This window comes from Vanessa cardui, chromosome 26, assembly GCF_905220365.1.
Source record: "Vanessa cardui chromosome 26, ilVanCard2.1, whole genome shotgun sequence".
NCBI classification, from domain to species: Eukaryota; Metazoa; Arthropoda; class Insecta; order Lepidoptera; family Nymphalidae; genus Vanessa; species Vanessa cardui.
In genome coordinates this window covers 2,534,288-2,549,033 of record NC_061148.1, presented here as the reverse complement: position 1 = coordinate 2,549,033, position 14,746 = coordinate 2,534,288, and the positions used below count along the sequence as shown (strand labels likewise).

Genomic DNA, 14,746 nt, shown 5'->3' with positions numbered 1-14,746 from the left:
TTTTAAAACAATGTGAAGCTCAATCAAAAGATACTAATTCGTTTGTTTGATAAATAATATTAAAATGTACTATAATATTTATTTTTCGTGCTAAAAGTTAAAATTTTGCAAAAACAGGAAAATAAAACTAACCTACAATATCTTATATAGAGACTCTATCAATTTGACCTTGACATATGGTTGTTTCACAGGTGGCGCTGGTCACTCGATTTATTTTCATATTTCGTGCAAGCCATAATTAACCTTATACGCTGCAAATAAAATTCATTTTGCCTTGTGTCTATGACACTTTGACATCTACTAACTTGTACGGTAGGCCCAACAGGTGTTGATATGAAATGTCAAAAATTGTACAAGCTATTTTCAACTTCTTCCACATATACTAGCCATTAAAACTAAAAATAAAAAAATATGTTTATTTGTTTAAACTCATGCAATATCATTAGCTACTTGCTTGTCAAATTATTCGTAAGTTAAATCATTTTATAAGGCGAATAATATCCTTATTTCAAGTGTTGATATCGCACAAGAAGAACAAACTTGCTCCACGCCGATCGTTTGTTTGTTGACATTAGTACGTCATGCAGTTGTCTCGCGAACGCGTTAGAGCGCCGCATCTCGTATCGAAAAATGTAAAATAACAACATTAATACATAAAATAAGCACATTACGTATATAGTGAGAGTACTTTTGTGAACTGTTGACGTTATCGAACATATTTACGTGTACAACGGTGTTGTGAATGAACAAAAAGAGCGGGGAAAATTCAGTGGCAGTGACGATCATAAATCTATTTATAGCTAAGCCTGTGGCGCGCTATTGTAGTTTTTGAGATTATACAGTGTTATTGTAGAAAATAATCATTCCAACTGGGCTTTAACACTAAAATAATCGATGTTTATTTCCTGTAATATGAAATAATTTATATTTACATATAGAACTGAGCCGCTTAAACTAGTTGACAGTTCACAGATACACACAAGCTAAAAGAGTTGCGCATGTGGGTGTGCATTGAGCAGTGATGTGAAATTCTTGCGCTTATCGATTAGCTAGATAATTTCAAGGACGATAGTCGATACGTCTTGTTTAATATGGTATTCGTAAATAATATTATAACCGACGATTGATTGGAATCGTTAGATAAAGTTTCATTAACATCATGGAGTCTCTTCAGTTGAACAGAAATGATTCTGAAGAAGCGATGCGCAGCGCATCGACTTCAAGTTCAAATCAGCTTTTCATAACTGAAAGTTTAGACCTACCAGACGACACATTCCGTATGAGTCTCGATTACATGTCAGTAATCGGAGAAAACGTTACAATAAGTGATAGAGACGCTTCTATTGATAGTGTTACAAACAACTTAGTTATAGATACACAGACACCATGTAATACTCCCGTAGAGACAGAGAACTCTTTCACACCTACTAAAGAGCACTCACCACCTATATTGGACACGCCAAAACGTAACGAAGACGTAAAAGGGCCTGTAACAAAACAGAATCTACTCAAATTGTCTCTAACTAAAAATATTGACGACGGATTTGTAAAGCCTTGCTCGGCTACAGAGATCATGTCTCCCGCCAAAATGTTGCAATTCGAAGTGGACTTTGTAAAGAGCTCGACGCCAACTATGAAAAGAGCAGTCATCGATTTTAACTTTTTCAATGAAAATAATTTCGAAGAATATTTCGAAGATGTACCCAAAGCTGCGTCTGATAACGAAGAGAAAACTGATAAGGCTTTTAAAGAGATTCCCGTTATAGTGAAGGCTGACACGATTCGGCACGAAATAGGTTACGGTAAGTGTATTCGTTTTATAATATGAGATTTATATATTTTTCACAGGTACACTTGGGATCGATTAACTTATTAAAGTCCTGCTGAGCTTCTTTCCTGTTGGTCTCAATGCATTGGTAATTTTTTGTCCTTTTTTGAATAAACAATTACAATGACGATTTTATATAGAATAAATATTGCCATTTCGAAAAACACATAATATGTGGTCGTCTAATCGCCCGATACATGTGAAACATTGAAATTGCCATGTTTAATGGTATGATAATTTATCTTTTACAAATGCATTCAATGTATAAAAACATTTATTTAATAAAAAGTATAAAGCAAAGAAGAACAATATAGAATACGCACGACACACACAAGGAAAGCGCCGAGGAGGGAACAAGACAGTGTAAGAGAACGTCATACCATTTGACGTCATAGAATACGATTCGGGCTTACCCCGAAGGCGCGACAGTAAATATGTGAAATAAAAACCAACTGTCATTCCCTAATGTCAGAGATATTTGTAACATAATCCTTGTAATGAATTTTGTTTGTTAACGCCTGCAAAGCAGTTCACCTTATCTGAAATAGATAAATAATGTTTATTTGTATGTGTAACTCGCTTAGCTTTGTGTGTATTTGTTTTTAACACAGATATGCCGATTAATCGCTTATCCGTATTGTTTATTTATAAATCAATTCTTCTTTATTTGAATATTTCTTTCAATATTTGATTTTGTAACTGGCAATTATTTATCGATTAACATTGTATTTTATGGGTATAACTTTTTTTTTATTTTTATGAGATATTACATTGTCATATTATCCTTTTTAATGTTCGTTTTTGGTTTTAATTCAATACAAAAATGATAATTATATTCTATTTATATAAAAAAAAATCAAAATTTTTAAAGATATGGCTCTCCTTTTTATTTTAACATGATAATCAGAACATTCAAGTTCCTTGAGAAGGAAGAAATTAAAAAGGGAGAATTATCATGAAATTTATGTGCACGTTGATACCTTCACGGAGCGAGGTCTAGTCTAGACCTTGACCAGAATAACGCTAGAACTACATCAATGGCTGCGGCCCGTACATCTGCAATATACCTATAACTTTTATTAGAAAATACTCATTAACCACGGTCTGCTTGCTTTTGTTTTACTGAGAAATATACTTGGTTCGAAATTGTTTGGTGTTTTATGCATTTATTACCCTCACCTTATTCGAATGCAAGTAGCTGAGAATTTAAAAGGCGTTTAAGTTATAAAAGGTAATAAATGACAAAATTAGGTCAGATCCTGGGATCACATACTCAGTAAATGCAATGAAGAGGTTATTGCTTAACATCAATTCAAGCACTTGCGTTTCACACTGGAACAAAAGAAATGGTAGAGACACCTCACGTTTCTAAAATGGCATATAAATTCGTCCTTGGAAATGTTACTCCCATTGAATCTATTTGAAAATATAAAATAAATGCATTACAATTGAAATCCAGCAAAAACAAACAGGCAAAAACAAAGTTACAAAATGGTAAATAAAAATTGTATTTTTTACTACATTTAATTACCTATATTGAAAATAAAATTCGATGTTTTATCTGTGGACTACGACCCTACCCTACTAACAATGTCCAACTGCAACGCAATCACATTCTGAATTCTGATGAATCAAAATTAAAAAAAAATACTTACGTGAACTTTCTAGAAAAAAAAATTCTACACGTATGATAACAATTCTTTATCTTACCATACAAATTTCTATTCAAACTCGTAACATCGTTGCTACGTGATATTTTTCCTTTTTACTTGAACGCGAAGGTCGAACCGTAAACTTCCGCATCTTCAATTATTGAACAGAAAATGGCTGATTGCGTCTTAATTATTGTTCCTTTTACAAAACGAACCTTTATAGAGATGACCTTATTGGTATGCCTTTGCAAATATAGTTGATACTGTTATCTTAGACGAATACGAATGTAACCTTATTATCAAGTATTCTGCCTAAAATTCTTATATAAAAGTATAAACTTTATTATTCTTTCTTGAATTTGCTATTATGGGAGAATCGGATTCATAATGTAATCGAGATCTATCAGGTAAGTACAGAGTAAGTGCCACCTGACCTTTAGGTACTGTGATGACATTGTATAAGAATAAATTTTCTACGATTAGGTACTATAGATTGATTATTATAAAAATGTGGACTGTTTTTTTAATACTGGTAACAAATATTTTAAGAACATTATCGTGACCCTTAAAAATAAAAAAAAAATACTTTTTAATTGTTTAATTATACTCATAATGCAATTAAATAATTATATTATTTACTATAAAAATAGTTGTGCATATTTCAAATGTTTTTTTTTTATTTCCTTAACCGAACCAAATCATTGACATTATGAATAGTTAATAAGAAATTGAAACAAAATATGCATTGTAAAATATCCAAGGCTGTTAGATTTGATCACAATTTTAAGAATATATTATGTAAAGTGTTAACAAAAGTCGTCGAAATAAATTATAACCAATTGTCAAATTTGACACTGTATAAAACAATATTCGTTTAAGGCATAGCCTTGTTGGGCTCAATAAAAAAAAAAACAGTTCAGAAACCGATAAGTGTCACATAACAGTTATTCCGCGGAAGTAGCTTGCCATGTACGCGAACATGTCCTACACGTTTTAGTTATTGAAACGACACACTTCCTTGTTTTCATCTGATTCAATTAACGCTTTACATTGGTGAGCCCTTATATACGAATATTGTTAAGATATGTATAATGTCTTGCCTATAGATAGCCAAGCAGAGTCGGAGTTAAAGGTCTGGAGGCCCCCGAGCCACAAAGCAGTGGGGGCCCTAGACAAACAGAAGCGTGAACAACCTAATAATTATATTATCATGAATTAATTACTTTTTTATTTCAATAAGTAAGCTATGATTTATTTACTTGTATCGGTAACTTTTAAAATATTAAATAATAATATTATAATAATTTGACTATATCTCGGTATTTGTTAACTTGCTGAAAACTGTGGCCCCCACTAATGTGGAGGCCCCAGGGCAGTTGCCCCGGTTGCCCTCCCCTAAATACGGCCCTGTAGCCAAGATCAATGACTAGTCAGCTGTGTTGATGAAGATGATGAGCGCAAACGGAGTAATTCCTTATTTTCATGATTCGATACGAGGGAAAAGGGGTCAAACATTTTCAGAAATATCTAGTGTAACTGATACCGAGAAATCTTGAGAGAGAAAAATTTAATAACTACGATCGATAAATACTAAGATCTAACATTGCATATTGAATTACTATTAAATTACGTGGTTTAGCTGTAACTAATAATTTTGTATTATTGATTAGTAAATAATGATATAGAATAATAAATTCCCGCGATACCTAGTAATCGATAATCGATAGTCGGCATGTCAGCAGCTAAACAGTACTTCTATATTAATACTATAGCTAACAGCTCATCACGACAAAATGACTCAACTGATCTTGAGGTAATTTGTTATTAAGATCTGGAATAATCCAGATCTTTATATCATTATTTCATAGAGAAGTGTAGAGTACAGAATTTCAATAAAAGAAAAATATATAAAGAGTTAATACAGAATAAAAATTATGAATTAATAATTTATCTTTATATTATATAGCTGAGACGATTGTATATCTGATGACCGTTTCCCTGGTTCACATGTTCACAGGTGCAGGACAGAGGCCTCTCTTAATTGGTCCTGTGCACTCTATATGTGTGTAATTTCGGTCTATCCTCTAAAGAAGATGTACCCCCTAAGTTATCCATAGGAGTAAAGACAGTTCATCTTAATTAAAAAATATTCCTTGAGCAATAATGATCATTACTAATCTCTTAAAAAAAGAACGAGTAAGTAATTGCGGATAAAATGTAATAAATCGCCTATTCCCTGCAATTATCCGGTTGATTCATTTCTCCCAACATCCACCCAATTCCCCTCAAATTCCTGCCCATTTTAAAGTATTAATAATAAATAATTTTCGCAAAGTTAATCGTTTCAAATTTATCTCCTAATGAACAATATTGGTGAGAGATGAAGTAAATAAATGACACGACCATATACGGACCAGTCGATCTGGAAAGTATTGCTCAGGCTTATTTTTAGGATAATAAATTATAACATCACGGGAAAAATGACTAGCGTAAAATAGTCTGATTGAATGAACAAGTTTTTGTCGTAAATTCCAATTAATGTTTTTGAAATTATCAATGATGTAAAAGTCAGGCAACATATTTCAGAAGAACAAATTACCTTCACATAATATGAAGAGGATAAATATTCTTAAACATGGTTCAGGTCTGAATCCATCTATAAAACTGCTCGCTATTTTCGTGCTCAATGCGCCCTAAAATTTTTCTGATTTTAATTACTATAGAGCCAAGCCATGGTGTTCTGTACATATATACTAATTACAAGGTTAGCCACTCAGTGTCATCTAGCTGCTTAACATCTTCAAACTTGTGGTGCCGGTTCCGTTGATACATTTGCTGAAGTAAAGAAGTAAGGTTAAGCTTTTATATTATTTTAGTATCTTCTACTTCAATCCGATACGATTGGATACTGCACAGAGATCAGGCAAACGCTTAATTGAGGTTTTTGCCAAACGAGTATGATGACTCTATATGTCAAAAGAGTATTATGGATCTATATCAAAAATCCAAGATTGAGAGATATTTGCAAAAAATAAATACGTCATATCATATCAAATTGCTGGGTATATCCTCCAATATAGGATTAACTGTGTTGATTTCGGACTCAGCATTTAGGTAGACCAAGAAATAAGAATTTGTTTGCACGAGGTCTCTTGGCGAGGAGAATAGATGCGATATTTTTATTTTTGTGTTTATTTGAAAGAACTCCATATAGAATAGACCACAAGTATATAAAAAATCTAAAACACTGTAATTGACTGCAAAAAATGCGGTTTCAAAATGTCACTTTAAGTTTTCGCGCGAAAACGGATCTTTATATCGTATGACGTCACTGCTGTTGCCAATGGCCCACTGATCGTACTTGTTCTCACTGGCATTCGACCTTTGAGACACTTTTTTATGAAAATTTCAAACGGACTATCGATACTCCGAAATAAAGCTTTGTTGGCGTATGTTTTGTCCCAATGTGTTCATCTACTTTTTTTTCATATATATTATATTTGCATGTTCCCTATCCTAGTCGTCGTCATGACATCGAGGAAAAAAAAGAACATTGTTTGCGGCCAAAATGATGCCTAATGCCAATATGCTAGTAGTCTACTCCTACTAGGAAGTAATTAAAACGATGGTCTTATAACTGACTAAATACTGATCGCTCATTGGTGGAATACGATGACCGTTATTGCGTCATCAGCTGCCATCAACCAATGAACATACAGATAAAAAAATCTGACTTTGATCAGAGTTTCAGAAACTGAAGGTAAGTTAAAAAGATTCCCACGTGGATAAGCAAACATTCATACATACAGTTTCATTTGCTTTTTTATCTATTAACTAGGTCAGTGTATATTAGCGCAATGATAAAAAACACTATTACAGATAATCATATTTAATTTCTATCAATGAATACTCCATAATTATTACGATAAAATAAGAATAAAAAATACAAAATGTGTTATACTTTTTTATTACCAATGTTAATGCCTTAAACTAATAAAGGTTGGTATAGTGTTTTTGTCGCTGAGTGCTTGACGCTAAGCTTTGCGAATATTGTAGTCGATGGATTGTTTTTAAACCATCGACAAAGATTCTTTGTCACCTGTTAAGTATTTCGAGATCATGGTAAATTTTATGGAACATATTATCTGAATGATTTATAATGACAAGAGTTTATATAATAACATACCAGTTCAAGCTCAACCTAACCCATAGGGGAAAGGCGTCCAGGACTATAGTCCCAGAATCTTCACCAGAGACTGGCGGCAAAGGCGAGCCCAAAGGCCTCCATACCTCTAAAACCGACTCTGTATTTGTAAATAATGACTAGTTGTGTGTTAAGACCGACTGTCCGTTTCTTGTAAGTTTTGTGGCATATAGTCATCCTAAGGTTTCATTTAAATGCCGGTGTTGGCATATGAAAAAATATAGGTAATATTTCTATCGATCAATCACTCAATCTTCAGTACAGATCAGCCTATATTATGAGCTCATTTTCGGCGGTGTAAACATATTCGTACAAAAAGAACGTGAAGCTTAGATCTGCGTCTGAAATCACTTTGACTGATTACCATCTGACTATCAAAGGAACTTTAATATTTCTTGCGCAGTTAGTAGTCTACCATCGAGAGGTTGCCCAGAAGGATACATAATTATCAAAACATAGTTCCTCATTTATTTTTAGTATCAAATAAACGCACGTATGAAAACAATAATGACAGGGTGATTTTATTGTTTCGAGACTATGAATATGTTTCTGTCCTATCTATTAACTTACAAATGACATCGAATATAAAATAATTTTATTTATTTATGTTTCATTTTATTAATATTCATAGTTATTGACACTAAAATATATATCACTACAATATAAATGAATAGGGTTCAAACGCAAATCTTATCCTTTTAAGGGGTAGATTTGAATTCAATCCCCCACTCTAGTAAACGTTAGTAAATAGACCTATGTCTGAATTTCCTTCAGATGTTTCCATTTTACGCAGAGCTCTAGATTAATTATAAACACAAATTAAGGTTATTTAAAATTCGGTTGTACTTGCCCCTATGAACTCACGATCTGTGGGCAAGTATCATATATTGTAATCAGTAATCACACAAAACAAAAGTAATTACAATAATCTATAGGCAGTCCATATATAAAGCTTTTTTTATTAATTAATATTCTCATCCTTGGTAATTAGGAAATTAATATTGATAACACAATGTTTAATTAAAAACTATAATAGAATGACATTCCATTTTTTCTCTTTCACATACGCGAAAACACATTAAAAATACATTTTATCCCCTGGTATGTTAAAGTATATTCCTTCGCTTAAAATTTGTCAAAAAAATATAACATTTAAAAAAAATGCATATATTTATTATATTATTTTGTCTTTGACCCCATTACTATTGTATTTTAAGCATAACTTTTAATTATACATATAAATGCGATTAATGTTAGTTACCTATCATTTAACAATTATGAGTATTGTTGTGTAAATCGACAAATTTATTCAATCCCTTTTTTAATTCGAACACTTAAAAGAACCTAGAAAGAGATGGAAAATAGTTTGAACTTTCGTTACGCTCTTACATCTTCTATCTCACTCTACTTGATAGATAAGCAATACCTTTGTCTCGTTTTGTTTACGTCCATGAAATGGTGACTGTGTAGTACATGCATAAAATGAAGATAAAGTGTATTGCATGATAAAAAATTAAACTTGTGAAATAAAACTAAGGAAAATTATTTAATGTTTAGTATTATAATATTCATTAAAATTGCATATTTATTTATCTTTTAATACTTCAAAATATTAGTTCATTTAAACGTGTCATAATGATATTGATAAATTTAATTTATTCTTTTACAATAATTTTCATAAATCCATTGTGCTATAAATATGCTTGCCAGGACTATCAATAGACTTCATAAGTAGTACAGCGAACGTGATTGTACTATATTATTTTTTATAATTAGCATTCGATGTATGATTATTAAATTTAAATGAGTAAGGGTTATCATTTGACATAATTCATATGTGGTCAAGTCAAATAACAAGATAAAATATTTCTTGTACACATGTGGACCAGTTAGTTAACTTGAAGTCGAAACTTCTAGATCTGTCAAATTATTAGAGGTTTGACAATAGCGACGCCATTTTGGAGTAATCAATAATACCATGCCACATTATGGGCAACATGTCCATTTGTAATGTTCTTATGATTAAGAGTTATTTTATTAATTTATTTCAACTACTATTTTAATCGATCGCAGAAATATATTATTTACTACCCATTCAATAGAAATATATACTTCTTACTTTGTTTCCTTCATATGACGTTGGTTATCCTTTAAATTATTATTTTTAATAGATAACAGTTTTGTTCAATAGATGTTTATTAAGACTGAATAAATATTTATTAACCACATATTAGTTTTATAACTTTCAATCCAAGCCTTTATTAATTATATAAATATATTAAAGTAAATATTTATTTATGTAAATAAATAATGACTGCATTTTTTGTCGTATTTATTAATAAAAAAAATTAGTGTAAAATTTAATTTAAGTCAACAAGCAAATTATTAACTTCAATTTAACTTTATATTGTAATAAATGTATTTTAATAGGTACTTACATATTTCGAATTAGTTTCATCTGTACGTTTTCCTTGGTCTGGCTGGCCTCGTAAATTGTATCGTAGTGGGGGCAGCGCCTCTCGCACGTCGCACGGTTTCTATTTTGCGTTTCTCGAATTCAATTTAGTTCTTTATCGCGCTGAGTGAGGCGTCATTCGCGCTAGCATTTTTTAATTTATATACAAGTGATTAGAATAGTTTTTAGACAAACCAAACATTTTAGTGGTAGTAAAAGGTTATGAATCGAACTGTCTTAAGTGTCAAATGGACTGTACCAATAGTGTAGTTTATTTTTATACAAAACAAGCATTTGGATTTTTGTGAACAAAATAGTGCGACAAAACGAAGAACAGGCTGTGATTTATTAAATACAAACCGAGAAAAAGTGTAACATTTTGACATTTCACTGGTGCGAAAGTAGCAACGAGAGACATTGACGCAGAGCAATCACGTTGGCTACACGGTTCTCGTACCCAGTACAGTTATAATGGATTTTTAAATCGGTCGGGTATTGTCGCAGCGGCGCCCTCTGCGGATCGGTCTTGCTCGAACTTCGCGCGAGTTCATTGCAGGTTTGACTATGCTCGCGAAATTTATTACGTGTCGTGTTTACTTTCGCTAAATTCGAAATAGTTTCAAAGTGAAAAATAACGGTTCGGTCGCGACCGGACGCTGTCCGGGAGAGCGTAGTCGGGAATTTAGGTCAGGTCTACATGGTTTTAAAGGGTTGAGCCATGGCGACAGCAGAGATGAGTCTGCCTGACAAGAAGCCTGAGCACGAGTCGGGATACTACGAAGGCAGCGACCAGGAGGGCAGCATGGAATGTGGGTGCCCGTCGCCCGTCAGCTCGAGGAACTCCTCACACTCCACGAAGCTGAAACGTCGTCACAGCGCCCACAAACATAAGAAGGTGCCAAGCAAGAAGCTTAAAACTGAACAACCCATAAATGGTCACAGTAATATCCATACGGACAAAAGTGTAGAAATAGTGGAATATACAGTGTCGGTGAAGGACAAAAAAATTGAAGAGGTTGTGGCAGTGCCTGGACCGAGTAAACGTAGTAGTTCAGTGGAATTAATTGGTGGTACAGTGCCAGCCCCAGCTAGGGATTCCGTGGATTGGAATTTGGTTGAAGCCAGCAAAATTAGGAAAAGAAGTAAAGGTTCGTTCTTTTAAATATATTCATATTTATTTCACGATTACCAACTATATAAAAAACTATATATAATTTATAAACTAAATTCCTTTAATTCTTTTATTACAAGTAAACCAAGAATCAAAAATGTGTTAAGTCCGAAAAATAAAATTGAAGATTAATGTATTAATTGAAAGACAAATACTTATAAACTTTAAATTTATTATAAAACAGTTGGAAGTGATAAATGTGACCTAAAATTTTTGATAATTCTAGATAATTATTCCAATTCATTAACTTTTAGTTAAAAAAGAGCTCGTTCATATTTAATGTATAGGTAAGTTCATAAATATTATGTTTTAATACTTAAAATAAGTATGTGAAGGTTCCACTGGAAGCATGTTCTGTAACTTCTAGATCATAAGCAGAACTCAAGAATATTCTAAAAGCATCAAGTAATAATTCTTTATACCAAGAAGTTTTTACAATATAATAATAGAATTTTAATATAATTCCCTACTTAAAAAAATATTTAAATATAATAGAAACATAAATAATTAAAATCACATTGGCATACAAATCTGTGCTCATAGGCACTCTAATACAAATTACTAAAAAAAAAAAACTTAAGTCTTAATACATTCGAAAGAAACATTCTTCATGTTTGGTAACTATTGGTTTTATTATAACAATTTTCCTTGTTATCTTAACTTTCAGTATCTATGATTAATTAAATGAAATGTCAAACAATAGCAAAGACAGACTAACTGTAATAAAAATATTAATTAATCTTTATCTTTTACGAAAATAAAATGTAAACTTTTGAATGATCATTTAAATTAATTTAATAATAAAACTATCGAATTGAATATATTTAATTATAATTCTTAATAAATACAAAATATAATAAACACAGCAATTTCATCATCTTGTAAATATGTTGAAATATATTTAGGACTAGATGTGCCCACAAATCAAATCAAAATAAACTTTATTCAAGTAGGCTTTTACAAGCTCTTTTGAATCGTCATTTTACAATTAAGTGACGCTACCACCTACACTTCATGTGCATTTAAAATTGACAGAAAAAATATTATTGTAGCCTAAGTTATGCTTTATATTACTTTCCACCAGTGTAAGTCCCGTCAATGTCGGTCCAGCCATTCCAGAGATTATCCGGAACAAAATGTATTGTGTATACATACATATGCATTTATGGTTATTATGGTTATTTAAGTGTTATAAAGACATTCCAATTTCAGTATAGGTATAGATTTTAACAGCAATATCAATGTTTATTATGAGAACATAATACATTAAGAAAGTTAAAAAAAAGAATATAAATACTTATACATACTTCACAAATAATAAAACTTTGATATAATTGTAAAGGTATTGAAGAAAACAAATGGCAAACTAACTTTGATACAAGTTCATTGTCATAACTGATTTTAAATATTATATATTGTAATGTAAAATTTTGAAGGGGGGGCCAATTGTAATATATAATTGGCTAAAAATAAATTTAAATTTAAAAAATGTTAATTTTCTTCGAGGCAAACTAAAAATTCGGTAGAGCTGGACAAGGTTTTTAAATTAAACAAATCCTCGAAAGAAAGTGCTCCGGAAGTCAGTTAAATAACCCTTCAACATTACAAGTAGATTTACAAAAAAGGCAAATCTATGTTATAAATTAATTTATTCACAAGAATAGAATATAAAAAAAATAATTTTAACAATTGTAAAATCTTAAATTTAAAGAGTAACAAAATCGGGCGCCTGGATGTTTACATCCATTTAAAATACATTAAATTTAATTAAATATTATAAATTGTAAATTTTTCAAAGTTAACAAAAAATATTTTAAAGTTAGACTAAGTTATGTTATTAAAAGTTTCTCCAAAAAAAAATATTCAAATATAAATTATTAGAATTAGGTGTAAATAAAGTTACAACAATGTATAAAAATTATTTTTTAAAAAAAAGTTTGAATGCCAAATTTTCATAAGATTATAAAATGTATACTAAATCCCACGAAGTTCCAAAATTGCGGTAAAAATAAATATGTAAAAATTACATACCGAAATCCAGAAGTTAAATAAATGTTATAAAGTTTTCACTTCCTTTACGGTTTCTAAAATTTTATCTTCAAAATATCCAAAGAAATTAAGTTCAAATGTTCTTCGAAAAGCGTCGACAATAATCCACTCGAAGATACAGCCAAAGAAGATAATTCAAGGAATAATCCACGATAACACAGTTGTAGAAAATAACTGTAGAAAATAATGGTAGGAAAATACCAATTGAAAATAAACTGTTGAAAATAACCATTGAAAATAACTGCAAAAGAGAAACAATTCTAATTAGAACCTAACACGAATTTCGAAAAAGTTTCACTTTAATAATACAAACAACTTACCCGGTCAATCCCGGTTATTTTCCAAAAATAACAAAATGCATCATGGGAAATATTCTAAAAATTCCCTGTAAAGAACCACAATCGTTGTTACGAAACCGAACAATTGAAATAAATTCAAATTTCGAAGAAAGTTTTTCGACTTACCACGAGGCGACAAATATCCAAATTAATTTTTGTAATCCGACATGGATTTACTTCCAATCGTTTAAATTAAGACATATCGTGCCTTAAAACTTCAATTTTCAACAATATTCAATAATTTAAACCAAATAAAAGTTACAAAAACTTTGAAAATAATTTAGCGTCACATTTCGACTTAAAAGGCGGAAGGAAAGTGAGGTCTTAGACAAACGTCAAAGATCATCTCAAAGATAATATAAAGATAATAAATCACAATTAGGTCAGGAACGCATAATGCATAAAAAGTGCATTTTTATTTTAAATGTCAAATTTAGCGGTATTTTTAAATAACGCATACACATAGCCTTAGAAATGGTTGTCAAAGTCAAATGACAGATGACATCCGATAACCTATGTTAGAAATTTAATATTTTTTGTTGAAATTATTTAAAAATGGATGAAACATGTAACGTGCGCCACAATTACGTTACATTACCCCCCAACCAAAAAATAAAAGAGGAGCTCAACCTGAGAGACTCTTTTATTCGACTCTACAAAAGAGGTAGAGACCGACTCTATCAATCAAAACATTAGTGACATTTTTTTTTTTTTTTTTTTTTTTTTTTTTTTTTTTTTTTTTTTTTTTTTTTTTTTTTTTTATGGTATAGGTGGCAAACGAGCAGGAGGCTCACCTGATGGAAAGTGACTACCACCGCCCATGGACATCTGCAACACCAGGGGGCTTGCAGGTGCGTTGCCGGCCTTTGAGAAAGGAGTAGGCTCTTTTCTTGAAGGTTCCCATGTCGTATCGGTTCGGAAAAACCGCCGGCGACAGCTGGTTCCACAGAGTGGTTGTGCGAGGCAGAAAATGTCTAAGAAATCGCGCTGTTGTGGATTTTCGGACATCAAGATGGTGCGGGTGAAACTTAGAATTTTGACGAGATGTC

At 31.4% G+C, this 14,746-nt stretch overlaps 1 protein-coding gene across 2 annotated transcripts in view; it reads left to right on the top strand.

Moving 5' to 3' along the window:
* The first annotated feature begins 566 nt into the window (after positions 1-566).
* LOC124540716 (ribosomal protein S6 kinase alpha-5-like) overlaps positions 567-14,746 on the top strand; it is a 128,616-nt gene continuing 114,436 nt past the window's right edge. The window contains exon 1 of one of the 2 annotated variants that reach the window (XM_047118396.1): positions 567-1,802. In XM_047118396.1, coding sequence (XP_046974352.1) covers positions 1,160-1,802 — 643 coding nt within the window. In that variant the 5' untranslated portion in view covers positions 567-1,159. Of the gene's footprint in view, positions 1,803-10,198; positions 11,288-14,746 lie in introns of those variants that run through there. The other variant, XM_047118397.1, reaches the window with a different exon arrangement.